Here is a 27,275-nt window from a genome sequence, read left to right as displayed (position 1 = left end):
GAATCTTTGTTTATTTTCGCTTCGTTTGCCACCTCACTGGAGGATATTCAATGGGCACTTTTTCAAGTCACTAAACTGGCTTTATTGTTCTTCAAAGCCTGACATGAACTCTGTCAGACAACTACATCAGAAATAAAATAAGGCACAGTCTTCATTATGTTCTTAAAAAAAATTGCAGTTATACAAGCGGTTCACCGGTTGAGGCAGTGAGTATAAACAAAGTAGCATTCTGAAATATTGCACGCATACAAAACAGTACTTTGTACCAGCGTTGTTTGTCATTCATATTGCTTGATACTTCTTCAGAATAACTATGTCAGCTACATGCACAAAATCACTTCTACAACTGCATATCTATCACAGCAGTAAAGATATTTCATTTAATTATTTCACACTAGCTTAAACTAACAAAACGAGTTTATATCAATGCAAAAAGTGTGATATATGAAACACCCCCAAATGTTAGGCCTTTTCAAAAAATAAAAAGAAAAACATTTATGCTAATGGAAGCCACTGCAAAGCAAAAATCAGCTAGTAATACCACATGGTGCCAACACAAACTGGGGAATGTTTATACAACTAACAAACTAACAGTATGACCGCAAAAGGAAAAAAGTTCAAAAAAACATTCAACTGCTCTGCCTGGAAAATTTGTTCATTTATGCACTAATCAGACCAGAGAATTTGGCTGGGCTGGTGACAACAAATAAACCCACCAAAGAACCCAGCTGTTTAAACAACATAGTTTACATTCTTCAGCATAGCATGCAACATGAGTACGCTGTGTTGCGCACTGTGTAATATGTATAATAGGATGCACATTGATAAACTGCAATTACTGATAGCCACTGTAACTGTACAAAGTCTGTAGAAAACAACCACTACAGCTCGAGTTGGAAGATGCCTCTCCACAGCATTCACTCGTAGCCATAAAGTATCCCAGTACCTGTGAGCCAGGAGTGCTTTGGGTCACCTGCTTGTCAACTCGTCGGAATAACACAAACCGGATACCCAGTCTCTGTACTATGCAAATGTCTTGTCAATACCACCCACAACTTCAGTATAACAATCACAAGCAATAAAGCTTCAGGAGAGCCGGCGCTAACAAATAACAGTTTGGCTTAGCGTACGCACGTCTAGGAAACAAAGGGCAACCAAGCTTTTAACAAAATATGTAACAAATACTTTAAACATGGCAGCAGGGCACACTCCGACTGCTGTCCATATACAGTGCGAACAGCACTGGGACCCTAACCACCTTGTGCAGCCTGCAGCCGATTAGTGGACAAATCTGTCATTTTCGTAGTGGCGGCCATAAATCATAGCCTGCAGAATGGGCTCGTCCTTGCCTTTCTTGTCGTCCAGGGTCAGGGTGCTCACATTGTTTCCAGTTTTCTCAAAACGCCACATGACCTTGGGGGTCAGGGCCAGCTCGTCTGAAGCCAGTATAGGGAAGACGGCCGAGGTTGTGAACTCGCCAGTCAGCTGCAGCTTGGAGAACTTTGTCGATGACTTAGTCGGGAAGGATTTGCAGACTTCATTGTCGGTCGAGTTGCACACAGCCAGAACGCATACCTAGGTGTGGGGATATTAAACAGTCAGTGCAAACAGAAAATGGATAAGTTTTGCGAGGGTTCATCACTGGCAAGTCCCCTAAATGCAGCTTCTCCAAACGACCCTCCCACAATGGCACACCCTGGTTCTTGTTAAGTTACGTTAACTATAAAAGCAGGGCCCTTGTGCCACCGCAGCACAGGTACCACACATGGCACGACCGATGTAGGCGCAGGAGAAACAGTTCTGCTCTTCACCAGCGGGAAAGAGCATTGTAAGAAAGTATCCTGCGAGCTTGCCCCATCCAGACTCAAAGTGCCTCCCTTGCGCTGACAATACGTGAACAGCAGCAATAAATGTATTCATGTCAACATGTGTCACATTCCTTTGTTTTCAAGAGCTGGTCCATCATGGTTAGTTTGTGCTTTGCTGCCTTGCAATTATAAGGGTGAGGCGGGCGCCTGATTCTCAGCAGTGGACGAGTGGAGGATATGTTTTTCTCCCCCTTTAAAACCCCACAGTTTACATAAACAATTCAAAAGATGCTGTGAGAAAAGATTTCCTTCACGACCTGCACACACACCATTCAGTGGTTGCACAGATGTAGCGGTCCAGCAGAGAACTGCAACGCATGCCTTTCAGCCCTTGGGTGCAAGAAGTGGCAGTGAGGAAATTTTCTTTCACAGCTCCCATGCCCGGTGAACTTTAGTGGATAGTAGTAATGCAGCAACTTTGCTATGACCTTTAACCGAGACATCTTTGATGCCAAACTCACAAGGGCATCATGAAAAAGCAACTGTTGTAAAGAAAGCTAAAGGCGACAACAGCTCAGGGGTTGACATAAGGCACTGTGCGGGTTTTTTTTAAAAGCTGTCTTTGTTCGCAAACGTTACAAAACATTAACTTTTGAAGTCTCGCTCAATTCTGCTCATCTCATTTCTGGTTCATTAGTTCCGACGAATGGACCGACCATAAGCAAGTACTCTGGAGCAAGCCTTGTAGTGAGCAAAAAGACCATTTGGAGCAACTTCACTAAGTGAGCAGGAGTCCGCAGGTCAAAATTTAAGTAAAACCACTGACTCTTCTGTTTGATGTGACAATGCACCTTGATTAAAAGCCGGAAAGCCTTAACACACAATAAAACATGACAACTTGAAGGATCAGACAAAAACTGCCATGAAGATAACCATGCTTTAAAAAAAAAAAAAAAAAAGCTTCCAGTTTCACACAGGAGTGATATTAGGTTTATGCCTTTTTCTTTCCTTTTTAAGTGTCAGGCAGGCATACGAAACCATTACGTCCCTTCCGTTTGAGTCAGTATTACCAGGAAAAATTTTAAACCTTCGCACATCTCGATGAATCAACCACTGTGCACTCCTGAACATGTACTGTGCTTCTGCTGTCCAAATTTAGAGGCAACAGTGTTAATGAGCAGAGCTGAACAGTGTGTTTGTTGTCTTAGTTTTCCGCTGCATTCTTTATACAAAGACTGGAGAGGAGATCATGTATTGCCAAACCACAGCACAGTCCCAGATGGCCAGGTGATGCATGCGGCTAAAAGTGTCTGTACCATGTTCTACAAGAAGACACTGCACACGTCGCAGGTCTGAGACAGGTGCATAAGAAACCCGCTGTAGTAAGTGAAGTGCAGCTAAAGGAGTGCGGAGCTCTGTAAGAATACGGAAGATGGAAGCAAGCAGCCCGCAACGAAGCGCAGTGGCAATAATGAGAAGCTAAAGATGCGGTGAAATGCAGAAGTGACATGCAAGGAGGTTGAACACTGAAAGCATGAAGAGAAGAGACTCGTGCACAGGACAAAGCAGGAAAGGCAAAGCAGGAGCTGAAATATAGCATACTCCAGAGGCTGACTGCGCGTGGCATGTGCAGCAGCAGAAATAGTTCCAGGAACAAGGAAGCTGTTGTACTGTGTCCTTTAACATGCACTCAAATGGGTCCCTTCAAAGGGCAACTACACTACTTTTTGAGGAATCCATGATGTTCGAAAATTCAAATCTATAAACGCTGTACGTAAAGCATGCCGAATTTTTTACGCTAGCATTAAAAATGGTGACGAAATAAACGATTAAATTTTGCTTCCGCTCACAGCGTCAAAGATGTGTGGAGAAGCTCAGAGTGATGCCGTGGACAGCAAGATTTCAAATTTCGTCATCATGCACACCCCCTTTGGTGCTGTGTACTGCGGAGAAGCTTGAAAGTAGCGCAGTTTAAATCACTGATTATGTTAACATTTTAAATGCTAGCCCAAAAGGACTTTGCATGCTTTACCAGAAAGTTTCCCACAGTCAACCCATTTAAGCTCGTCAAATTCTAAAACCACTGCGGTTGTCCTTTAACTAGTACATACATTTACATTCCTCCTCTTTGCCCACGTGTTCATCGCGTTTGGATAAGTTACTGCTGTAAAGTTACAATACCGAAGCAGAAGTGTGAAACGACCATTGTGCTAAAACTAAAATAGATGTCGCTGAGCCACCCTCTCTCCCTCTTCACCTCATGCGGTAGCCTGGCCGTTAGGCATTGGCTGCAATTCCCGTTGGAGATTGTGATTGCAACAAGCATTTGGGTGCAGCACTGGCACCATTTTAGCAAATTCTACCCATCTGTAACAACATAAGGCAGGTTTAAAGCAAAGACACAGTTTGGCGCAACTGGCGCAGAATTTGCACCACTTATAGTACCTTTACGCTTTTACACATCCCAGCGGTTTATTGAGCTGTACAGATTTGGTATGTTCACCTTAAAGGCAGTCAACTGTAGGTACTTAAAATGTCTATAGCTTCACTTCAGACCTTACCTCCAAACCAATGTCCATGTAATTGGCAATCCGCTGTAATCCATGCTTGGCAAGAAGCACAAACTTGTCTTTCAAGCCGGATGTCTCATACGAGAGCGAGCAGCAGAAGTCCCCATGGCATACACGGCTATCGCCACTGGCAGCTGAGAGCTCCTGCGATGCATGGCCGCTCATGTCCTCGGTACTGACGTGGCGCTTGGGAGGGCGCACGACGTCACCATGGTACCTGTGTTAGAATAACTACAGTGTCATAAATACTGTGAACCGATACCTCCCGTAAAAGTTACCCATGGTCAGCTTTAAACGAAAGTGAAAAAACACATGAAAAATGTGATCCGCCTTGTCAGGTTTGCAGCGGCTGCACCTCTATTCAAAAGGGGCAATAATTGCACAACTCAATTCCTTGCAACTTTTCTTAATTTTAAGCAATAAGAGACATTTTTTAGAGAAATACAAATATCAGAGCGAATATGGATAATAAGAATTGGTGGTGAACAGAATTAAATATTTTCGAACAGTTTCGAATGTCAATACTGCTTATTTATGCCAAAACAAGCGCCTACCACATAACCTGGACATGAAAAAAAAATGAAATGTACCATGAAAAAACAGAGTTTTCACCCATCCTCATTACAATCACTGTACATGTAAGGCCAATCGGGCATTATTAAATGAAGGATGTGAAATTGAGCAGTAATTAGTAACGCAAGCAGGACCACTCTTTTCGTGCTCCCTTGCGATGCCTGAATGCGAATTGCCGGCCACGGAAAGCCACGACTTCCCCTAAAAGATGTTCCGCTCATTGTATTTTGGGTACAGGACATCAGAGAAAGAGCACAAAAGTGCAAATGTAGTCATGACCTTTGTTTACGCATATGGTTTCATGTTTTACAGTGGCATGATGCCCAGTCGACGTGCCTTGCTATTTATCTCATTACACAAATGACATTACATGAAAATTTCTCTGCAGCGTGTGCTACCTTGAAAACCACATTTCATCATACCATGAGGTGCTGTTATGCACCTTATGTACCTCTAGGTGCTTCAGACATTCAATGTGCCTTGCATTATTTTAGAGACATTGGTAATCAGAACAATGAACCTGAAGCTTTCAGGGCTGGGAGATTTCGGCTTCACTGCCCTCCACTATGCACAGAAGCAGACCATAATCATAGTTTCCGTGTGTTAGCACTAAAGCTACCCCCTCACTGATTTGACCGATCTTTATCTGAAGCCTCTTGACCTAGGCTGCCCATCGGCCACCTACGTCACATCACTTTGCTCACAATCCAGTTCGCAGGTTGTGATGATGTCGCAAAACTGCCCACCATGACAGGTGGCAATTAAAGTAATGATTGGTACCGACTCATGGGAGGTTGCTCAGGAAGAGCAACCTGGGCCTCGCAAGCCCAGTCGATGGCTGCATTTGAAACAGCCACCTGCTGACACAGCAGCACATTGCTTTACTGCTGCACCACTGTGCCAGGAATGCTATGGGGACTCGCAACAATCTATGAGCATAGAGTACAAAATGACCAATTCCGCATTTATGGGCCTTTACCCATTAATGCTGTTGCATCAAGAGACCCTGAAACGATGGATGGGCATATTCTAGTGCACAGATGTGTAGAGGTGGTCTTTGTGTGTATTCGAGTCAAATTTGAAAGCTTTCCATGAACCCGACAATATACAAATAACATCATTAATACTAGTATTCCACAGCCATTCCATCCCGAAACACAAGACACGCATTAAATGGCAACTTCAACCTGCCTGCCTGTCGCAATGTGTACAGTGAGCGCTTGATTCAATATTCAGGAGCAAAAATTTGGAATGCAGTGCCTATCAATGTGAAACTTGCAAATAACTTTACGCTCAGTTCCAAGCTGTTCTTCACTAACAGCCAGGAAGTGCCCAGAGCCCCGTCCCCCTCCTTTTTTGTGTGTGTTTTTTTTCTTTCTTCCCTCATTCTTTGTTTCTGCTTTGTATTGTACTGCTTTTCGCTCAAATGTATACTTTGCTCTAGGCATTTTGATTCCTGTTTCTCTCTTTCCTCTTTTTGTTACGGTTGCCTGATGAAGTTTATTTTGTACTGGACCATCAACTAGCCCTACGGCTATTGGTCCAGATATTTCCATATGTATTCCTCTGTGTATGAATAAATATTGCTTTGAACTTTGAACCTTGAACTTTGAAAACCGAAGAGCTAGTGCATCTAATTTGCATTTTTGCCTAATGACGCTAAATTGACCACCATATTTTTTCTTTTTAAGAACATTTCTGTTTTTCTTCGAAGCGTTATAATGGACGGCTTGCTTAATGGATACTTCTGGTCAGGAATCGAAGTATCCACATTAACAGGGCATGACTGAACTTCAAATGGTAAAATTGATGAGTGAAAAAAGTTGGGCGAGTTGGTACATATTCATTATTTACAACGGCGCTGGAAACAATGACAAAAGGGGAGAATAGACAAAACAAGCATTTGTTTTGTCTATTCGCCCCTTTTGTCCGTGTTTCCAGCATTGTTGTGAATAATGGTAAGATTGTGGTGCAAATGGAACCTAACAGCAGATGCCATTCACAAACTATAAGAAAGTTTTAATATTCGCGCATCCCTAGTTTTTCATGCATTCGGAGGGCGTTTCATGAGCTCAGCTGATACATGCATGCTTAAAAGGGCACTGCAACGGTGTCCACCGAGGGAAAGAAAAGCTGAAATACTGATAGATACTGAACTGCCTATCATTCTCCCACAAAAATTTGAAATCTAGCATAAAAAGTGAATGAGGGTTCAGTGAATAGGGACAAAATACAATTAAACCTCGATTTAACGAAGTCGGTAAAATCAAGTTAACTTCATAACACTGAAATTTCGCTACATCGAAATTCGTCTCCTAGCATGCTAATAACCCACCAAAAATGCGCTACGAATAACTCAGGGGATTCGTTTGCAATTAAAGTGGCCTTTACTTCTGCCCTTTCTTTGCCAGCAGCAGTGGCGTTACGCGCGACTTTTTTTGCTGAGGTGGCTTGTGAGCTCGCAGCATGTCTATCGCGCCAACCATCTCCAACACTGCTGACCATGCCGACACGATGCCGTGTTTCGCCAATGTCACCACGGCAAATTTCGTGCTTATTTTGCAGGAAGCATGAAAATAAAACAATACAAGCTGAGTAATTGTCTCTTGTTTAGTTCTCAGCATTCAGTGTCAGAATACTGTGCTTATTTGGCTGTAAAGTTCCGTCACTACACGAGTGTGCAGAAAGTAATAGCAGTGAACATGCAATCCTTGCCTGGGCTCGTCGGTGGGGGTGTCCGAAGGGAGGCTAGCAAACAACAGTTTGCTCTTGCCATCTGGGCTGTAGGTGTAATTGAGGGGACCAGGCTGTCCTGCATAGATGCCACTGCCAAGAGATCCCCTGCACAATGGAACAGCACATACATCTTCAATGCAACGTAAAGAGCTGTGTAGCTATGCTCGTTGGGAGCAACAGTGTCTTGGCTCTGCCAAGAAAAAGCAAAGGAAAAAGAAATAAGACCTCCAAATGTGATGCAACAGCAACACTATTCTACCAAGAAGAGAAGAAAGATGCAAACAGAGAAACCACTGCAATGAGCAAAGGATACAGTTGAAGGGAGCACAAGAATTCCAGCACTTCACGAGTGGACAGGTTTTACCTTACATTTTGGGCAACCTGTTTTCTGCACTCTTAGCTTTAAAAGACCACTTAGGTCGACCAATCCTTCATCTACACCACGAACCCTCCAAACAACCTTCGAGGTTTTTCTTGCTGTCAGCTTACCTATAGCCACTCACAGAGCAGCTATATTACGATGGGGGTGAAATGCAAACACAGGCATGTGCTATGCAAAATCAAAACGAACCCGGATTCTTCTACTCCACTACAACATTCCTCAGAGGCCATGTGCAGCTTTGGCTCATTAAACCCCCGCATGCCATGTCACGCCATGCCGTGCCAATGGCACCTGTGCTGGCCCCCCCCCACATGACAAGAATATGGCAACATCGTCTCAACATATAGCACTGAGCAGTTTGTGCGCCTTCATTTGCAAGTGCTGGAGCGAAATTGGAGAAGACCTTTTCTTCTAACTTAACTACAAATAACGCATGTAACCAGCATGCTTATGAATTAATTTTGATAGAAAATGAACTTGTCACCTAGATTAGAGTACGTCACACGATGGACAAAGGACGCATCAGCTACAAAATAACCTTTCAGCTTTATTTCCTCACCAATTTTCCTTTCCTCTGCTGCATAGGCTTCTAGTGGGTGCACGAGGTAAATCAAGAATGGCAGTAGGTGGGTGGGCACCTAGTAAGAAGGGGTGCGGTGGGAAGGCAACTGATGGGTGGTACTTCTGGAGAGTGAAGGCCTCCCTCTCCGAGGCTCCAAACCTCGTAAATTGTAAATTATGGGAACAGCCCAAGGCGACACATAGGGTATGAGGGACACTGCAGTGGAGGGCTGCGGGTCAATTTAGACCACTTGAGATTCTTTAACATACGCCGACATCGCACAGCCTTTTGCTTTTCACCTCCATCGAAATATGGCCTCTGTGGCCGCAATCGAATCCGTGATCTTGCTATGAGCAGCCGAACATCAAAGCCATAGAGCCACTGTGGTTGGTGATAAACCATCAGATTTCCACTCTAGTCACTGTCTACATTTTCTGCATTAATCTGTATAACTTTTCAGGCACTGCACTTTATGGAACAAATAACATCCTGATTATGCTAAAAACACAATTTAATAAGGTAACAATCAATCAGCTACTTGTTTTTTGTTTTTTTTTTGTTTTTGTTTTTCAGATGCTACAGAGAGACAGACAGAGAGACATAAAAGAAAGGCAAGGAAGTGGTAGCATGTGGATGCCACAAATTTCACCTAAATGTCATCGGGATCAAATGTTCAAGCAAAATTATTATACTGCAAACAAAACTCAGTTGCAATGAAATTATAACACTTCACCGACTCTAGATAATCTTCCTTTAGTATATATTTCTTCGTATCTCAACAAAAAAGAAGTACCATAAAAATTTACCAGTTGAAACATTCCCATTTCCATGCGTATCACATATGCAAGACTTAACTACTTTTGTGCAAATGTGCTTCTGTATCATATCATCAAAATGGCATTTTTTCCCGACAAAAGTCAAACTACAAGCCACAACTTAATTTATTGAGGCAAAGACAGAAACCTTGTGGCATATCCAGCAATATTCCTTCATTACATGCAGAAACTATGCAATTGCCCATGGATGCTGGGCTTGAGTAATTGTTCCCTAAAAAGGAGAAAAATAAAACTGCATAACTTCCTGGTGACTAACTGCACGGTGTGTAATCCCCATCTTTAGAGTATCAAAACTTGCAATTTTCAGAAATGTGATGCACAGATGAGACTAAAAGTTGCAGTTCAAACATAAAGACTGCTCAAAAACTGAAGTAGCAGTACTGGCATTCAAAGTACCAACAGGGCAAGGCTGTTTTTATACCACTTTGCCCTATTTTTTTGCAAAGCCGTACCTTGATTTTTAAAAATTAAAAGCAGCTTCGCATGTAATCGAAATAATTGTTGCCAACAAGCTCCAGCCCTTGCATGGCTACCAACGGCCCCCCTGCAGCTATCTAGGTGCTCTTGGTGAGCACGTTTACAGTCAGCTGAGAGACTATTTACATAAAGAGAAGCTCAGAAAAATTAGCCAATTACCTTTCGAAATGCTGGATGCCAGCGGCCAGCAAGGGGATGCTATTGTGATATGACCAGGCCTGCTGCACAGCCACCGAAAACCAGCCAGGAAGTCCATCAAACCACCAGCTGCTCATGATAGCCAGAGTGACATTGTGCTTTTCCACCAATTGGGACGACTCGGCAAACATGACATCAAAGCAGATGAACATGCCAACACGGGCAAACTCTGTGTCGAAAACAGCAAACTCGGGCGGGTCTGCAGGGCTCATGAAGGGCTCGATAAAAAGATGGTTCTTGTGGTACCTAGTAGAAGACACACAACCAGCAGGGTACGGCGAGTTAGAAGTGCTAGCTCGTACATGAAATGATTACTGCAGGCCATGCATGACAGCCACTGAACAGACACAAATAGCCACAGTAGCCTATGAACGGTTGTGGGCAGATCTGTGGCTGAAGGAAGTTAAACTCCGGATCACGCTTGGGGCTAGGGCCTCTGGTTCAAATTCGGTTGATCGAGAAGAATTCACTGGAGGGTAGAGTCCCAGATAGAGTGGACAAAGGGTGTTGTGCCTGAGCTGACAGCTTTGTACGTATGTATATAGGATGTTTCACATAGGACTGTTAATATAATTTTTAAAAATAGGCTAGTTGAGTTAAAAGAGTGCTTTCTTTGGTATGGTATATATAAGGTGGTGGTGTGCATCACAATACATCTAAGATGTGTTGACTAGTATGCTGTTTAATATCCAGCATTTAACTTTTTAGCTATTACAGTACAGCTCCGAATTTACAAAAGTTTGTAGCTCATCATAGCAATACCCATATCAATTCTTAGCTAAGCGCACAAAGCTGGGCTAGTTGGTTCTGGGTAGAATTATGAGACATCATTCCAGCATGCAAAAACACACGAATGAACGGAGTAGACACCATGGACACCGAATCCGCGGTGTCCATGGTGTCCGGATGTCCGTGGTGTCTACTCTCTTCATCAATGTGTTTTTCTGCGCTGGAATAATGTCTCATAACCCAACTCAGTTTTTAGATTTTGGAAAATACGATTCTCGCCGCAGCTGCAGTGCAAAGAATTCTGGGTCCGCACAAGAAAGAAACCGAAACAGCGTGGGTGAGCAACGCACCAAGCTATGTCTACGAGCACGCGTCAAACAGTGACGCGGGTGTCACGTTCTCCTTTCGCACTGCCTGAGTGGGAGCGACGGGCGGTGGGAGCTGCGCATCAGTGCATCCTTCCAACACACGTTTGACAAGTATTCTCGCTGGCATGTTATTTTATCCTGTCTACTCCATTTTTAACTCAAAAAGCGTACATTTAAAAATTACCAACAGTCTTTACTGAAACGCTCTGCATAGCTGTCTATCTTTTGGATCCTAAATGATGAATGCACAGCTAAGTATTGGAAACGTGTTGCGAAATTCTGATGAAAAAAGTTTCTTGCATTGTATATATTTATAATGGCTATATACATGTAGATATGCACGAGATTATTAAATTCCAAGTGGAGAGTGCACATTCAGTGCCATCAACAAGTTCACCTGTGTATCACATTGCATAAGCAATCCGACACAGACATGGAGCCAGCTTTAGGGTTTGCAAGTCCAATAGGGACCAAACAGGACTAAGCGATTTAACATGTACCTGGCTCTGTTTGAGCTATCTAAGGAATATACACTATATCCCTTGTATGTCAATACATTCCTGAACGGGTCCTGATGGCATGCAGTAGTATGCACAGGAGGCAACAAAAACAACGGGACTGTTTAGGTTGCTACCTAACCCTCGTTTGCAATACGTGGAGAAACAAAACCACTAACCTTGAGACAAGCGTCCCATTGCGCGCAAAAGCAACATTTGTGTTGAAAAACTTGGTCTTGTCACGGGGGCAGCCAGGGTCACTCTCATTACAGGGTTTCTTGTCAATGATATTGGCCACTAGATATATATTGTTATTAAGTGCCAGGCAGCTCAGGTTGGCCAAGAGAGCAGTGTGGTTACTGCCACACAGCACTTTGCTAGGGTCAGGGTCCGGAATGTCTTCCGCCCACTTGCTCACTTCCTCCCGGTCTTTCAAGCCAAACAGGATGCCATCTTCCGGAAAAACGATGATATCCGCATTCTGCACAAAGTCAAAATAAAATCTGAAGTCCACTTCTGCGAACTGCCTTACTACTGCAAAATCAAACTGGACCGTTTATTAAGGGAATGCGCCCACAAAGATACAGTAAGCAGCATAGTATGAAAAAAAAAAAAAAAAAAGACTTTCCAGTACCAAACTGCAACTTGGCCTAGCAGGCACTTCAAAAACATCCTGCGACATGTTTGTAGTTGTCAAGTAGAAGATTGCTAAAAGAGACTCTTTTAGTAGAATTCGGGTCGCCATAAAGGAGATAAGAAAGCAGCTTCTAGCTGTAATGCACGATGATGAAGCGGTCAGTGAATGCAGAAGGTCTTCTCTTTGAGAATGCAATGGCATTTACCTTTTTAAAATAACCTATTAATATTCAATTAAATATTAAGTGGAAGAGGTTTTCATGTAAATGACTGACGGCATAGGAAGGATTCACTCAGACACACAGCTTTGGAGGTGATGTGTTTGTATCTCATCTACAAGAAGAGAAAAGGTCATGATACAAAGACCTTAATGTATAGGATAGCACTGTGTCTACACTAAAGTTTTTTGTTCTTCTCTGAAGCAGCCTGTCCAAGATATGGTAAGGTCTGAAATCAGAGACCTCCGTAATACTTCTCATCACACAGGATGCAACTACAGAATGGTAGAAATGGCCAATTTAATAGTTGCGGCAATTCTACGTGTAGGGCATGCCGAATGCACTACCTTCATTGATTCACGACTTTCAGTGATGCTGCTGTTAGTTCAGAGTTTTGATTTTATGCTCACAAGGCTGCTAGTGCCTCTCTGGTGCCACAGTCAGCAGTAGTAACACTTAGCTGAGACGTGCATCGTGTGTGTATGCTGTCACAATTGAGCATGATGACGTATCATGATTGCAGAAATTTTTGGATACTTTTGTAGTGTTGGCATATAATGAGTGAGCAACCTGCATTCCATGGGACATAGGGACACAATATTTGAGAAGCTTTTGCTGGGTTTATTGCACGCATGGCTAATTTCCATGCCTTGTTTGTAGGTCAAGTACTCCCCCCAACCCCCGCCCCGAGTCTACCTTCGCCTTACGAGCACCTCTACATGCGAGTGAGCTTGTGTTCACTGCTACAAGTGCAATATCTGAATGCCAGGCAGAAGAAAATTTTATAGTGGACGAAATTTTAAGTTTCATAAACTCCAGAAAAAGCTGGCTTTACTTTGGGGGGGGGGGGGGGGGGGGGGAAGAGAACTAGTTCAGACACATCGTGCAGAGCCAGAATTACACACATTATTTTTATGCCTGCTTGATTTGTGAAAACATGCTGCAGTTAATTTGGAGCGCAGGCTGACTGTAATGTGTTCCATGTTACGCATGGCACAATTGATCTCCAACACTAGGAAGGTGTACTGATGTACCCATTCTGTCAACGACCAGCTGCGGTAGCTCAGTGGTTACGGTGCTCGGCTGCTGACCTGAAAGATGAGAGTTCGATCCCGGCCACGGTAGCCGAATTTCAACGAAGGCGAAATTCTAGAGGCCCGTGTACTTGCGATGTCAGTGCACGTTAAAGAACCCCAGGTGGTCAAAATTTCCGGAGCCCTTCACTACAACGTCCCTGATAGCCTGAGTAGCTTTGGGACGTTAAACCCCAATAAACCAATCAACCAATAAACCAAACCATTCTGTCAACCCTTTAATTTGGCACAAGGAATGTAGTCGTTTTAAAGTACTGTCGTGAACAGAAGTTTCTAGGACACGCAGTTGTTGGCTCAAATGCAAGGCTGCTTCACCAGAGGCACCTAGCGGTCCGAGAATGGTGCATCCATGTTTTTGTGCCAAGGGGTGCTCATCTGGAAGAGTCTACTCTGCTTGATTTGGGCTTAATGCGAGAAGCAGCCTACACGACGAGTCGACAAGATGGTACGTTTCCTGGTGCATGTCGCCACTCAGAATTTCTTTTTTGATTTTACCAGCAGCCTGGTGCATGCGCGTATCAAGGCAAAGGATGAGAACACCATTCCGAGGACATTCTCAAATGGCCCCCACTCCCCCCTTACCACCTAGCAGGAATGGTCATGGCATTACAATATGTCACCGCCAGTGATAGATTGTTTTGCGGGCACTCATGTGTACTAGGCACTTCTGTGCCCTATAGTACATGTTCCAAGTATTAGTGTGCGTTGTTTCCTTCACTGAAGGATCATCACAGAGTTTGATATGAACCCAAAGATAGTAAGAAATAGCAATACTCTCTGGAACAGTTTACCAGAGACAATCCAAAAGTTATTGCCCAAATTCTTACTACATTCACTCAAAAAAGTGAAAGAGGAAGGAACTATCACAGGCCTTCAATGCATCCTTAGCAAAATACAACTCACTAATCTTTGACTTATTACCTGTTTGAATTCATTCAAACATCCATGCTTTTGGCTATGGCAGTCCATTTTTTTTTAATGTATTACTTCCATTTTTTACTAATCATACCAATTAAATATAATTTTAAACAAGTCAGTTTACAGTACAGTAGCCTCATTTTTGTTTTTCCCAGTCTGCAAAGATCATTCTTAATGAGCCAACAGCTTCCAAGTCTCAGTTTTTGCAGCAATATGCAGAAGATTCTGCATAACCATCATGAACAGATCTAGATATCCCCAAGTAAATTTTGTGCATACTTTAGTGACAAACACTTCAGAAATATGTCAGCAAAAGCAATAAACCCAGACAGTTCCTGTCCAACACAGTAGATGTAACCTTTGAGCCACCAGTGTGAGAGAGTTTTAGCCACTAGTGAGTCACTAGTGTCAGTGCCTCCAAACTAGTGACATTTGGACGCAGTGCGCCGTTCACTAGGCTCAGAGACAAGAAAATTACCGTTTATTGCCAATTATAAATTGACCTCCCAAACTCACAACCTTGTCTGGGCAAAAAAAGTTTGCCTTCGAATATAGGTCAACGCTGCCTCACCCCGCTGCCTTAGCTACCCAATAAGTTTTTCAGAAGACTGACATTTGGGCCACATATGTTGCATGACTCACTTTGGAGCTTTGTTGCAAATGCTCCACTCGAGCCTTGTGCCTTCCCATGTTCAGTTCATGTTGCATATGTTTAGGTATTGGTGCAGCCATTAAGTGATCCCTAATGCAACGCTGCATACGCCATGTGCACGGTGATGGCTGTGCCACCTGTTAACAAGCCCGCAAAGCTTGGGCGAACCACGTCTTCTGCTTTCCCCGTCGATTTCTGTGCGCTTTCGTAATGCGCTTGTGTGCTTCGATAGCTTATATCAGGCATTGATCAGTCGCGAATCTATTTTCATATATGCCTACAGTGACATGAAGGAACGTACTTCTGCGTAGCTGGCTGCTTGAAGACTTAAAACTCCCCAGGAACGTGCTCCTGCGACATTTTCGCGCCTACGCTCGAGAGCGGTAGATTGTGGCTGTTTGAGCGCGACACAAACTGTTATTTTTCTTTTCAATTTACACACTAAAGTGTTTATTGCCTTTCTTGTACTTGTCTCCCCTCACATTCAGAGGTCATTTTGATGCATAGTGGTTTCATTACGGCTCGCAAGAAGCAAAACAGGCGCACTGATTGCATAGGCGAGATCGCCCACCTTTTCATGTAGTTGCGCTTTATAAAAGAAAAAAAAAAGCCGATGCGAGAAGCTGCGCCTCGCGACACAGAGCCAAGTTGTGACTGGCTCACTGCTTCTGTATGCTTCTAACAATGAGTTGACCATGTCGAGTGGCAGGTGGCGGCTTAAAAGAATGCACCACACAAGACCATGTACCTGCGCCTATCGTGGAACTGACTGTCACTCCACACTTATGTTACACCTGCTCCACACTTATGTTACACCTAAATTATTGATGGACGCTCTTCACTATGTGCATGCTGATAATCTGACAGGCTGGTTGCACTGTTTATTGCCACGACAGCATGATATTAAGCAGCTGCTGTGTAGTGCACTCATGTTTGTGAGCGCTGCACTCTTGAAATCGCGACGTGACATCACTTGTGAGAGCTTTGTAGTATGACTTCATGGCGGTGCAGCAAGCCTGAGCTTCAGAGCTATGATGCCTGCAGCCATCGCACATCGTCATGCTGTCCCGCAAGTGTGTCACGTCATGCTCAGTTTCAAAAACTTCACACAGCTTTGTTTTAGTATAGCAAGGAACATAGCTACAAAATAAACATTGTTTCAAGAGATGAATATATAGTGGTACACATGAAAGCAAGACTTGCTTCATTTTAGTTCAGCAACAAATACACAGTAACCAACTAAGGAAATTGAAAATTAATTTTGCTTGCAAATAATTAAGTACATTTATTTTTCCCAGCTTTATTATCACTACCTTTTCACCTGTATCAACCACAAGTCAGATGCCACAGCCTCCCAATAAGAGAAATCTACACTTTCAGTGTAAACAGGAGAAAATAGTTTGCATAATAAACAAATCATAAAGATTTCTCACTCGGCAGATGCCGGCCGGCATCAGTCAGCTTACTATGATCTGCTCCTCACCTAGCAAGGCTCCGCGATGCTAGTATGCGGCAAACATTGTCGTCCCTGTGAGATGTAACATCAGCTACAAGTACATTCTCATGCAGCACATTATCTTGCCGCAAAATTAACTGTACAAGATGCCCACGGGCAGAAAATGACATGCGCATGCCTCGGCCAAGCTAGCAGTGGCAGTGGAAAGCCGCAGCGGGCGGCCCGCCTACAGTGCCAACTGCTGCCGCTAGGAGGCTTTCAGTGGCACCCCTATAGGCGGTGCGCATGGCGTATAGTGTTTGTTTGGCTTTCAAAGCTTTCAGTCCCCAGGGAGCTAGCCCTGTGAAGCATGGCCCTGCCTGTTGCCGTGAATTAAGCATTGCGTTCCGAGAGAAGAGAATCTCATCTCAGTTCTTGATAGGTGTTGTGTACACCCAGGGGTTCTAACCGCTCGTTTGAAGTGGTGGCAGGGAGGCCTAGCACCATTGTGTAGGCCCCTCTGATGATGGTGTCGATTTGGGCTTCTGTGCTTTAATGGGGGTGTGGTACGGGAGACTTTAGATGACGCTGCTAATAATTAAGGCCAGTCTGAAGGTGTCCTCTTCCCTCATACCCTGGCTGTATCAAGTGATGCGCCTGGTCATGCGAGCACTGCCAATTCTCATGTTTAACATCCGTGGTTCGTCAATAGAGCTTCGGTTGTATGTAAACAAAACCTTGGAGCATTAAACATGCAAGGCACATGCCTGCTTCCTTTTTTTTTTCTTAGCGACTGTTTTCCTAATCTGCCCTTCATTCGTTAATTTTTTTCTCCGTACTGACAAGTTTAATGATGTCCTTGATCAAATTAAATTTTGTTGCAATATGTGCAGCAAAAGGGAAGCGACTGTCAGTACACCCACGTGTGTTGCTGTCAGGACCATCAGGTTACCGCAGTATCTGAGACTGGCACATCCCTTTGTTAGCGAAGGATTTGGAAAGGGCTCGGAATTTCAGTTTGTGGAGCTGAAAGTACAGATCGCCCATTGGTATCTCACGAGGGCAAAAACATCAAGAAGAAGAAGAGACAAGACAGACCTGCTGTGTCCAACAGACCGTCAGGCATTCTGGATGCAGTAAGGTACGACGGCGAGAGCCACATTTCAGTGAAAATGCCTCAATAAAATGCTCCTCGTTGCAAGATTCCAGCATGCAGTCGGCGAACAAGGTTTCAGTGCAAGAAATGCAGATTGTGCCTTTGTATTGATGAAGGATTTTAACAAGTGCCGTTTAAAGCTGCATTTTCTACCCAGTTGCAAGTGCGAGTCATAGCTGCCCCCTGCCATATGTGTAACCGTCGCGGACAGAAAGGCAGGCTCTTCTGAGATAGCCATAGAGTTTCTTACTATTACCTAGAGGGAAAGCTGGCGGCGCTGCACTTCAGCCACCATGGACGCCCAAAGCATCATGGGGCGGTGAGCTACTTGTTGCGGCACAGTCGTAATTTTTCGGGAATACGGAGTGGCATTACTAAGACGTTTCATTCCGAAAACGCTGTTCGTGTGTGCGCAGACGACTTTCGCGCGAACGCAGTGGGCAAAACCCACAGTAGTAAAAACGCGACGACACACGACGCCAATAAAAGGTTTTATCTTTCTGAAATGCCATTAAAAACCTCTTATAGTGTTTAAGCAACAACATTTTTTTGAAAACATATTTACTTTTAAAAGTTTGCCTGTTAAATATGAAATATTAGTTTTTATAGTGTTCACTACTTGGCCAATAGGAGAGCGAGTCGTCTCTAATTTTGGGCAAACTTTGCACTTAAATGCTTTTCTGCTCGTTTGTTGCAATCATTAGACAAGATTTTCAATGTTAGGACGTTCGTAGTTATCAAACAGCTTTATTTCTTGATCATTTTTTTGGCCAAAAGTTGCAGTTCCGCAACAAGTAGCTCACCGCCCCATTAGGGCCAGTCTAGCCACCCTAGCCCCATGTAGAGTCACTGGAAAACATGGAGGAAGGAAAAAAAGAGGAGAGGCCCTTTCCACACAGCACCCTGGGAGAAAAGTGTGGAGGAAATCACGTGGCTTTTTTCTCGATTGGGAGGCCATCTTACTCCGGCAGCTTAGCAACGGCGTTGTAGTTGCTGTTTACAAACCGGGCGATAGCAGACGGCCGCGGCGTAGCATTTGAGGTGCGGCGTAGGCGTGCTTTCCTCAACTGCTCGAGTTTGTTTTTGATCGTGCTCACAGGCTGACGTTGGCGCCGTTCACTCATATCTCAGGTGGAATTCGCTGCAAAACTCTCGTTGTTGCGTGCATTGATTTCAACGCGCTCGGCGACCACGATCGCACGGGCATTTCGTCTATACTGCGTCACTGCTCGGAGCCGTCGGGAGACCGCCGCTGCATTCGCGCTGTTCGTTCACCAGTGATTCAATACGGCGTGCGCTAGAGCGGTCGTCGGCGCATTGTGCGGACGTTTCGCGTCCTGTACGTGCAGTGTGTGTGTGCCATTCGCGCTCCCGTTTACATCGGCAGTGAAACCTCGTTGCTACCTATGCGTGTTCTTGCAACGCTCGATTGTCACTGACGTCGGTAACTGTCATTTTCGTTTTTCGACGATTGCGCTTGTTTGAGCGGCGGGGGCCATGACATGGGCGGAGAGCGATATTGTAAAGGAAGCAGCTGCGCTCGCTTTGCTCTTAGTTAGAAACTTTGTTACATGCCCGTTTGAAGCGTTGAAGCGTCTAGCGAGCTATTTGCCTCTGGGACGTGCCGGGCTCAAATGTATTCGTTCATATTGTAGCGTGCAACGTACGCGAAATCGAACACCGGAGTACGAAAAACTGCGGCGGTCCCTCAGTGGTCCGAGCGCGCGAGCGAGAGCCAACTAACTTCTTTCTCTTCTAGTGCATGCACTACTTCTGTCTCTTCGAATGCATGTATAAATATCGTGGCCAATTCTGTGCTTTTGGTCACGCGCTATGTTTAGACCGGTTTCCTGTAGCAGGTTTGCAATTGCTTTTCTAGCTGATGTCATGTCAAGAAGTGCGAAAAAGGCGAAGCTCTAACTGAATTTGGAGGTCTTTTCTCACATGTGTTTATTGTGCCCATGTCCTGTGATAGTGTTATTTGTCGTAAAAAGTACGTGGTGAAATGAGGATCCGCATGTGCGCTGCATTTCATTGATGCTTGTGGTGGTTATTGTGTTCAGGAAAGTAAAAACAGCGCTAAATTTTACACAAACCACACAGAAAGACGGACAGCGCCCATCCTGTCCATCTTTCTGTGTGGTTTGTGTAAAATTTATGCTGTTTTTACTTTCCTGAACATAATGTCACACCAACTAGCCCAGCAAAAGGGCCTGTGGTTATGTTGAAGAAAAATAATTTGATGCATTCATTACGTACAACAGATCGACTTTCATTGCCTGTATTGTCGATCACAAGTAAAGTGTGCTACATTACAAGCTAGTATTTCACGAAGTAGAGAAAAGTGGAGCGTACAGTGGAGCGTATTGACCTTCTCTCCCGGTGAAAGCAAATTTCTAGCGCTGAGCTAAACAAGCAAGCATACTAGTTTCGTCGAATGCAGCCTTCAGATTCCCGGGGACAGGCGTTGCCAGGGGGGGAGGAGGGTCTTATGGCGTTTGTGACCAGGGCCGAGCAGTTGGAGACGGCACGAATACGACGCAGAACGAAGCAGTAACTGGAAGTAGCCGCCTGTCTGACACGGGTATTTCCGCTTTATTAACTTTTCCGCTGACGAACACCAGCATAGGGCACCCTAAACCGGCAAGCAGCTAAGCGCCACTCGCGCGGAGGCCTGCGCCCATGCGGTAGCACGCTCCTTCGTTGGCTTTGAAACGCGCGCGCAATCGGCGCGGCGGCGAAATGTAAACAGAAGCCCGCCGGAGTAAGATGGCGCCGAGCTTGTTTCCGGCTTCACAAAATGTCACGTGACGGCCTCTCCTCCTTTTTTCCTTCCTCCATGCTGGAAAATTTTCCAGTGACTCTAGCCCCATGATGCTTTGAGCGCCCATGGTGGCTGAAGTGGTCTCGAGGGGTCGCCATGCAAACTCCCATAGACGGGCTGCCAGCTTTCCCTCTAGGTAATAGTAAGAAACTCTATGGAGATAGCAGACGAGGCCTGCAGAGTACTAAAATACCCGGTAGTCTTATCTCGTCTTTCACAATTGTTGCTTTTTATCAGTTGGCATTAGCTCGACGCAAAATTATCTCTTAAGAAAAGCACATTCGTACATATTGCCCCTCTCCCTCCCCCTCTCTCCGTCTCTCGACTGTTTTGTCCAAGAGCACGGCCAACAATAACGCTTGCATCACTTTTCTTTCTCATTTCCCATTCGGTCCTTCTAGGTAGGGCAACCGCATCGCCATTGCCAGCACCGAAGCTACCGCCACCATTCGTCCATTTCCGTAAGCTTTCATTGCACACCGCAGGCGCCGCAAGCTACGCAGCAATGGCAACTCCGTCGCCTAAATCGCGGCAATCAAAAACTGCAGACGCATCCGAGAATGTTCATCAAAGCACTGCCGCGAGTCAGCAACACTCGGCATCTGCTAGCGGTTCACTGGAGAGGTCGAAGTCGCAGGCACACGCCGTCGACAACTTGTCGCAATCCGGAGAGAAACAGCCGGCGGGGATCGAAGACGAGCACTCTGCAGCTAAGTCATCCATGCAAGCCCATTCTCGCGACGCTTCAGAAAAATCGGCGTCTCGCCACTCTCGCCACTCTGTCGGAGAACCAGAAACGCCCACTTCAAAAGAGCACCAGCATGGGCACACCCCGCCGAAGTCGACGGCACCGACTGACGAGCCAGTCGCGGAGCAAAGGCATAGCGGTTCCGAAAAATCAGCCTCAACGTCCAGGAAATCTGTCGATGAGCAAACTCCGACTGCTGCACCGCGCGGTCATCGGAAGCAGCAGCCGTCCGAAAAGCTGTCGTCAAAGTCTGCGACACCGGTGGAGGTGCAGACAGGCGCAGGCAGCGCAGAGCAGCGGCACAGCGATTCGGACGCTGCAGTAGTGCCCGCCTGGCACACTGACATCGATGGGGGCCCGTTCATCTCGACGCCTAGCGAGCGAAGCTCGCAATCCGCGCCGTCCGAGCTTGGGGTGCTGGAAATGAAGGCGGAGACTCCCGAGCTCGAAACGAAGAGCAAGCAGACAACTCCGATATCTTCCCTCAGCGGAACTCCGAAGAGGGCGCCCGAGGTGTTGCACGGCGAGTTACGGGCGGAAACAACGGCCACCGCAGCGGAGCAGAAAGAGACAGAGCGGCCTGAGCCGACCCAACCTGATGCTCAGCAGCAGCCGGCTAGGGTTCCTCTATGGAAGCAGTCTCTGCCTGAACCAACGGTTTGGCGCGTAACGCAGAAGGAAGGCAGGAAACCCGTGGTAGTGGTGCCTCCAGAAGAGTTGCCCAATCCGCCATCGCTCAGCGCAAAGAACACCAAGAGCTTTGCCTACAAGACGGTACGCGACAGGCTGCCGGTCATCTTGACCAAAGTTATAGACACTGTGTTCAGGGACCGGATGGAGATAGAGCGAGTGATGGGTGCCGAGGCACGTGAGGAGACAAAACTAGTTGTGGGACGCCTTGCCAAGCTGCGCAACGAGATGGTCACCAACAAGCCAATGGTGCGCATAGAGGACAATTTCGAAGATGCTGAGGTGTGGAACAGTGTGCTGGACTGCTACACGACTGACAAGGGTTGTCCACCTCTCTGGTACGAGGCGTCGTGGCTCTACATTGAGACATACTACTATCGGCGCATATTTGAGGCATTTCAGTTGACAACGAGGCTGAAAGACTATGACCCCTTCAGAAAACTTAAGCAGGATGCACTCTATGGTTCCTTCAATGCAGTCCGCATCCTGTGTGACTTTGTGCGCCAGAACACTCATCAGGAAGCTACACTGGAGACTCTTAAGCAGAGCACATACAGGTGAGCTCCTGTCTCGTTCCCTAGAAGGTCACTGTGCGGTACAGTCAAAATAGGGAACAAATTGTCTAAGAAAATCATATTTGATGTAAATGCCAAGCTTAATTTTATGCCAGGTCTGCTCATGGTGGCCCAAGCAGAAAATGCTTAACTGACTAAACTGTACGGGCATATTGCAGTAATGATGCATGTGTACTATCAGCGTCAAATGAAACGCGAACAAAACAACTGGAACGCGAGCACAAAAAATCAAGCATATTAGAGGCTGGAGGTGAAATACAGGCGTGGCCTATTAACATTTCAGAAGAGCGGTCTTTTCGGCTTCGATGGGAAAATGAACTGCTCATGTATTATGCCTCCCTAGTATAATATCTGTGAGTTGTGCTGTTCGCGTTTCAATTGGCTTGTTCGCGTTTCAATTGACGCTGATAGTACAACTAACTGCAAAATGCTCAACAGGATCTGTGTTTGCACTGACAGCCTATACCTTCCGATTGAACTCTGCAGGTTGATTGAAGTATCACTCTGGGGAAATCGGTGCGACCTCTCGCTGTCATGTGGTGCTGACAGCTCGGGCCAAGCAAGTTCGTTGCAGCAGACTGACAGGCTTCGGCCGTACATTGTCTCCAACCATGCCGACAAACTGTGGCAGTACCTATGCAGGCTCCGTGAACGCAACTTTGATGGTGAGCCCACGCGGCTGCATTGTGTGATGGACAATGCAGGCTATGAGCTAGCCACTGATTTAGCTCTCCTGGACTTCCTTCACGAAACTGGCTATGTGGCCAGTGTGACAATCCATGTCAAGGCTATACCTTGGTATGTGTCAGATGTGATGAGGCGTGACCTGTTTTGGACTCTTCGTGAAATGCAGGACAGTGATCACTCAGCCACACAGGCTCTCAGTGAGCGGTGCCAACGTCGAATCATGGACGGCACCTGGTTCGTGATGGATGATGTCTTTTGGACACAATCGTTTGACTACGCCGAGATGGCAACGAGGAGACCCGACCTTTACAAGCTCCTACAGTCAGCAGATCTGCTACTTTTCAAAGGTGATCTCAACTACCGAAAACTTGTGGGTGACTTGGATTGGGACCCCACAGTTTCCTTCAAGCACGCCCTCAGGGGCTTTGAGCCAACCTTCCTTTGTGCGCTGCGCACTTTGAAGGCAGACACAGTAGCAGGTATTGAGCCAGCAATCGCCAAGGAGGTGGCAAAGCGATCGCCAGACTGGATGGTAAAGGGCGAGTATGCAGTGATACAATGTGCTGGAGTGACAGCGGAAAGGCAGCCAACATCCCTTACTCCTTTGAAAGATGGCACTGCTTCCCCAGCACAAGAATCTGTCACTTCTAGTTCATTGCAGACCGCACAGTCTGGCCAGAAAGAACGCATTTCAGATGTGCTCGTTACAAGCCCAGGGCCAAAAGAGTCTTCCTCAAGTGGTGCTCCCGTACAAGCCAGCAGTACTCCCACAACCAGCGCTGGCCACCAAGGGGAGCAACAGAACGTCGATTCTAGTGCTGTGCCCGAGACGGTGAAAGAGGAAAGCAACAATTCACAATCTGCTGTGCACGAAACGCAACAGGAACAGGGACATTCTTAGGTGTGTTTTGGATGTCTAAGCCCCATTTCTACTGGGTCGTTAAGAGTGGCTCTGATCTTATCTTTGTAAATTATGCTGTTTGACTTAAGAAATTATCTATAATAATAATAAATATGCTTATGACGACCACAGTATTCTCTCTAAATCAGTATTAAATAACTATCAATTAGAAAAACCTCAAGCTGATGTGCCCTATCCTGCTATAGCTGACAAAAAGAAAGGTTACTTCCACAGCAAAAGAAACGACAAAAAAAAAAAAGTTCTGTATCATCTCCACTAACATGGCAGAAGTGAAACGATGGGAATTCAAGGGACTAAGCCCTATCCCAGTCACCCGTTCTTTGTCATCATTTTCACAATAGATAAAGTATGGCGTAAAAACCAGAATATAAAAAGAGTGTTTTTTTTTTACCTGATTTAGCATGTCATCCACCTCGTATCGTACGTGGACCCAGAAATTTTCTGCCGAAATTCACAGATCTGTAGTTCCATTATTGAGCAAGAGGAAGTGCTATCTAGCGGTGACATCAATTGGCTGTTGTGATTTCAATGCCATCTCACCACGCTGACTTCGCAATGCCCACAATCTCATCTCGCACGATGTCAGGACCGCGGAAGTGTAATAGATAGCAGTCAGCATGCAGAGGCTGGAGAAGTAGTGCATCCATGAAGCCGTACTACTCCGCGTGCATCATTCTTTCTTCTCGAAGCCTCAGAGATGCAGAGATGCACACCACACAAGTTGCGAGGCGTGCAGTACTCGGGTCCTCTGGCTATAATTTTCACTGAATGTGAATTACTTTTTACGTCCAAATGTAGTTAAAGCGATTCGCACTACCTGCTGCTTATCATACCGCTACATGTCATTCTTGTCATGTCATTCATTCATTCTGGTCAAGACAGGTCACGCGACCTTGCGACATCATAAACCTGCCCTGATGGGCCACCCTGATTGGTTGAATGAGGTTGTGACTTTGTGAAGTCATCACAACCTCCCCACCATGGCAGGTGGACTCACAAAAATTATAATTTACCCCCCCCCCCCCCCTCCCCCATCTCGAAATTTTAAAGGACTCCGAAATTTTGGAAATAGGCCCACCTCAGAAAATAGATTGGTGGGTGTGGTTAGTATATACTAATTCCATATGGTATTCCAATGGAAGCTACTAGAACATTATAGAAGGTGATGACTAGCGCATATCATACAAGGGCAGTGGAACCAGTTCCAACTGAAGTCTTGATGAGAAAAACGCAAGAACAACATTACACACGCATTGCAGTCACCAGCGCAGGCAACCTAAAGGCAATCACATTTTCTTTTTTTAGAATGTGTTTAAGCCCCCCCCCCCCCCATTGTTTCTTTTTACCATCCAAGTTACACATTCAAAGGGTTCAAAATTTATATTAAAGAATGCCACCCTCAATTCCTTCATTTTTTTTTAAATTTCAGAAACCAAGGTGAACAAAATGCTTCGTCTCCTAGAAAACTACACTGTTATATTTTCGTACTCTTTGTGTTATAACAAGTAATATATCCTGTTTTCACAAGAGTCGAAAAGTCTTTTTCGTGAGTTCACAAAAATCCACCAGCAGCAAGAACCAGCTGCGAACTTTTGTGGGGGAAAAAAATCTGCATCCATTCCAAGCAGAGTGAACTTTGTGCAGGTATAAACATACTAGCCTGAGAAGCCTTACTGGGCCAGCGGCACTCTATGAAGGCAGCAAATGTGGCAGCGGTCTAGTAAAGGCCATGATCTTCAAGAAAATGAGACTTCCGGCAAAAGGCCTGCAAGTTTGACACCTCTGGAATTCGCACTTTGAAAATGCCCATGTTTGTACACCCACAAAAAAAATACCCTTCTCTCAAACCAACTATGTACGGAAATTAATTAGCACCACAAATGAAAAAATTGCCAGTCATGTTTTTACACTGTATTCACTTTCTTAATAGCAGCCTGAACAAGAAAAAAATGCTAAGTTAATTGGTGCACAGACACAGTTTAGTTTTAAAGGTGGGGGGAGGGGGCATGAATTCTGTTCATGAGCATCCTTTAATTGGCATGCTCAAAAGTATGTCTACTCAATGCTTTTTAGCATATGAAGTCAGTCCATATGCATGTGAATGTAAATGAACGTGATGTCACATACTGCAAAGAGAACTTTGACTTCAAAATTAATTATGACTTCACTCGTAACTTTCTCCTACATTTCCTTCCCCTTTTCTCACTATGCCTTATGGCGCACTTCTCGAATTAAAAAAAAAAACTCAGTACAGTGGATCAGCGATTTCTCACACAGTTATAGTTTTACCTTCATGGCCAACGAAATATGAGGGACCTCACCTCTTTGGATGCATTCGCAGTTGCAATTGCATAGACTCTCAAGTTGGCTTCAACTGTTTTGCTCCTGTCATTAGATGGGTCAGTCACTTGCACATGCTCATAAACCGCAGCCTTGAATGCTGTGACAGCACTGAAGCACAGCACAGCTGCAAGCAGCAACGGCAGGCAGCCCATGGTCCTGCAAAGCACAAACAGCAGCAACACATTAGGGTTGCAGGAAGCTGTGTGAAAACTATAATGGGTGGAAATTTCTATGCACCAAACCACCAGCACAAATAGTAAAATGCTACACAGTGTGGGAATGCAAGTAAATTCTCGCATCTGACGTAAAATGTGAGCTGCAACTTGAGTAGTACACAGGCAGTCAAGCATCCCACCCACTAGTGCGCTGTTGAGAGCAGTAGAATACCTGGTAGCGTGCGAAATCCGCATGCCAGTAAAAGAAACACAATGGATTCAATGCCCAAAACAATTATTTAGACAGAACACAATTCGAATTATTTAACATATTTGAAACCAACCAAGCAATTGCTTCGTTCTAAGACAATACAGCATGATTTCATTTCATTGAAATTAAATGAAATAGAGCTAGCCTGAGTCTTGGAAAAAAATATTTCGAGCGATGTATTATTTCGGCATTTTTTTTTTTTTTTTTTAGGAACT

General features: G+C 45.1%; 2 protein-coding genes across 3 annotated transcripts in view; one reads left to right on the top strand and one right to left on the bottom strand.

Annotated features, from left to right (window-relative positions):
* Positions 1-58: 58 nt before the first annotated feature.
* The window catches only part of LOC149341064 (pantetheinase-like), a 50,362-nt gene continuing 23,145 nt past the window's right edge, over positions 59-27,275 (bottom strand). For both annotated transcript variants that reach the window (XM_089542910.1, XM_089542911.1), the window contains 6 exons: positions 26,613-26,790; positions 11,916-12,217; positions 10,104-10,388; positions 7,667-7,792; positions 4,370-4,595; positions 59-1,575 (listed from right to left, as the gene is read on the bottom strand). In XM_089542910.1, coding sequence (XP_089399036.1) covers positions 1,279-1,575; positions 4,370-4,595; positions 7,667-7,792; positions 10,104-10,388; positions 11,916-12,217; positions 26,613-26,786 — 1,410 coding nt within the window. In that variant the 5' untranslated portion in view covers positions 26,787-26,790 and the 3' untranslated portion in view covers positions 59-1,278. The remainder of the gene's footprint in view (positions 1,576-4,369; positions 4,596-7,666; positions 7,793-10,103; positions 10,389-11,915; positions 12,218-26,612; positions 26,791-27,275) is intronic.
* Positions 21,120-24,401, top strand: LOC149341066 (uncharacterized). Its single transcript, XM_089542907.1, has 2 exons — positions 21,120-22,664; positions 23,169-24,401. Exons 1-2 carry the CDS (start codon positions 21,175-21,177, stop codon positions 24,268-24,270), a joined length of 2,592 nt encoding a protein of 863 aa, XP_089399033.1. The 5' UTR covers positions 21,120-21,174; the 3' UTR covers positions 24,271-24,401.

This window comes from Amblyomma mixtum, chromosome 5 (assembly GCF_055824585.1).
Source record: "Amblyomma mixtum isolate Tamu chromosome 5, ASM5582458v1, whole genome shotgun sequence".
In the NCBI taxonomy this organism is placed as follows: domain Eukaryota; kingdom Metazoa; phylum Arthropoda; class Arachnida; order Ixodida; family Ixodidae; genus Amblyomma; species Amblyomma mixtum.
This window is presented reverse-complemented; position numbering and strand designations above follow the sequence as displayed.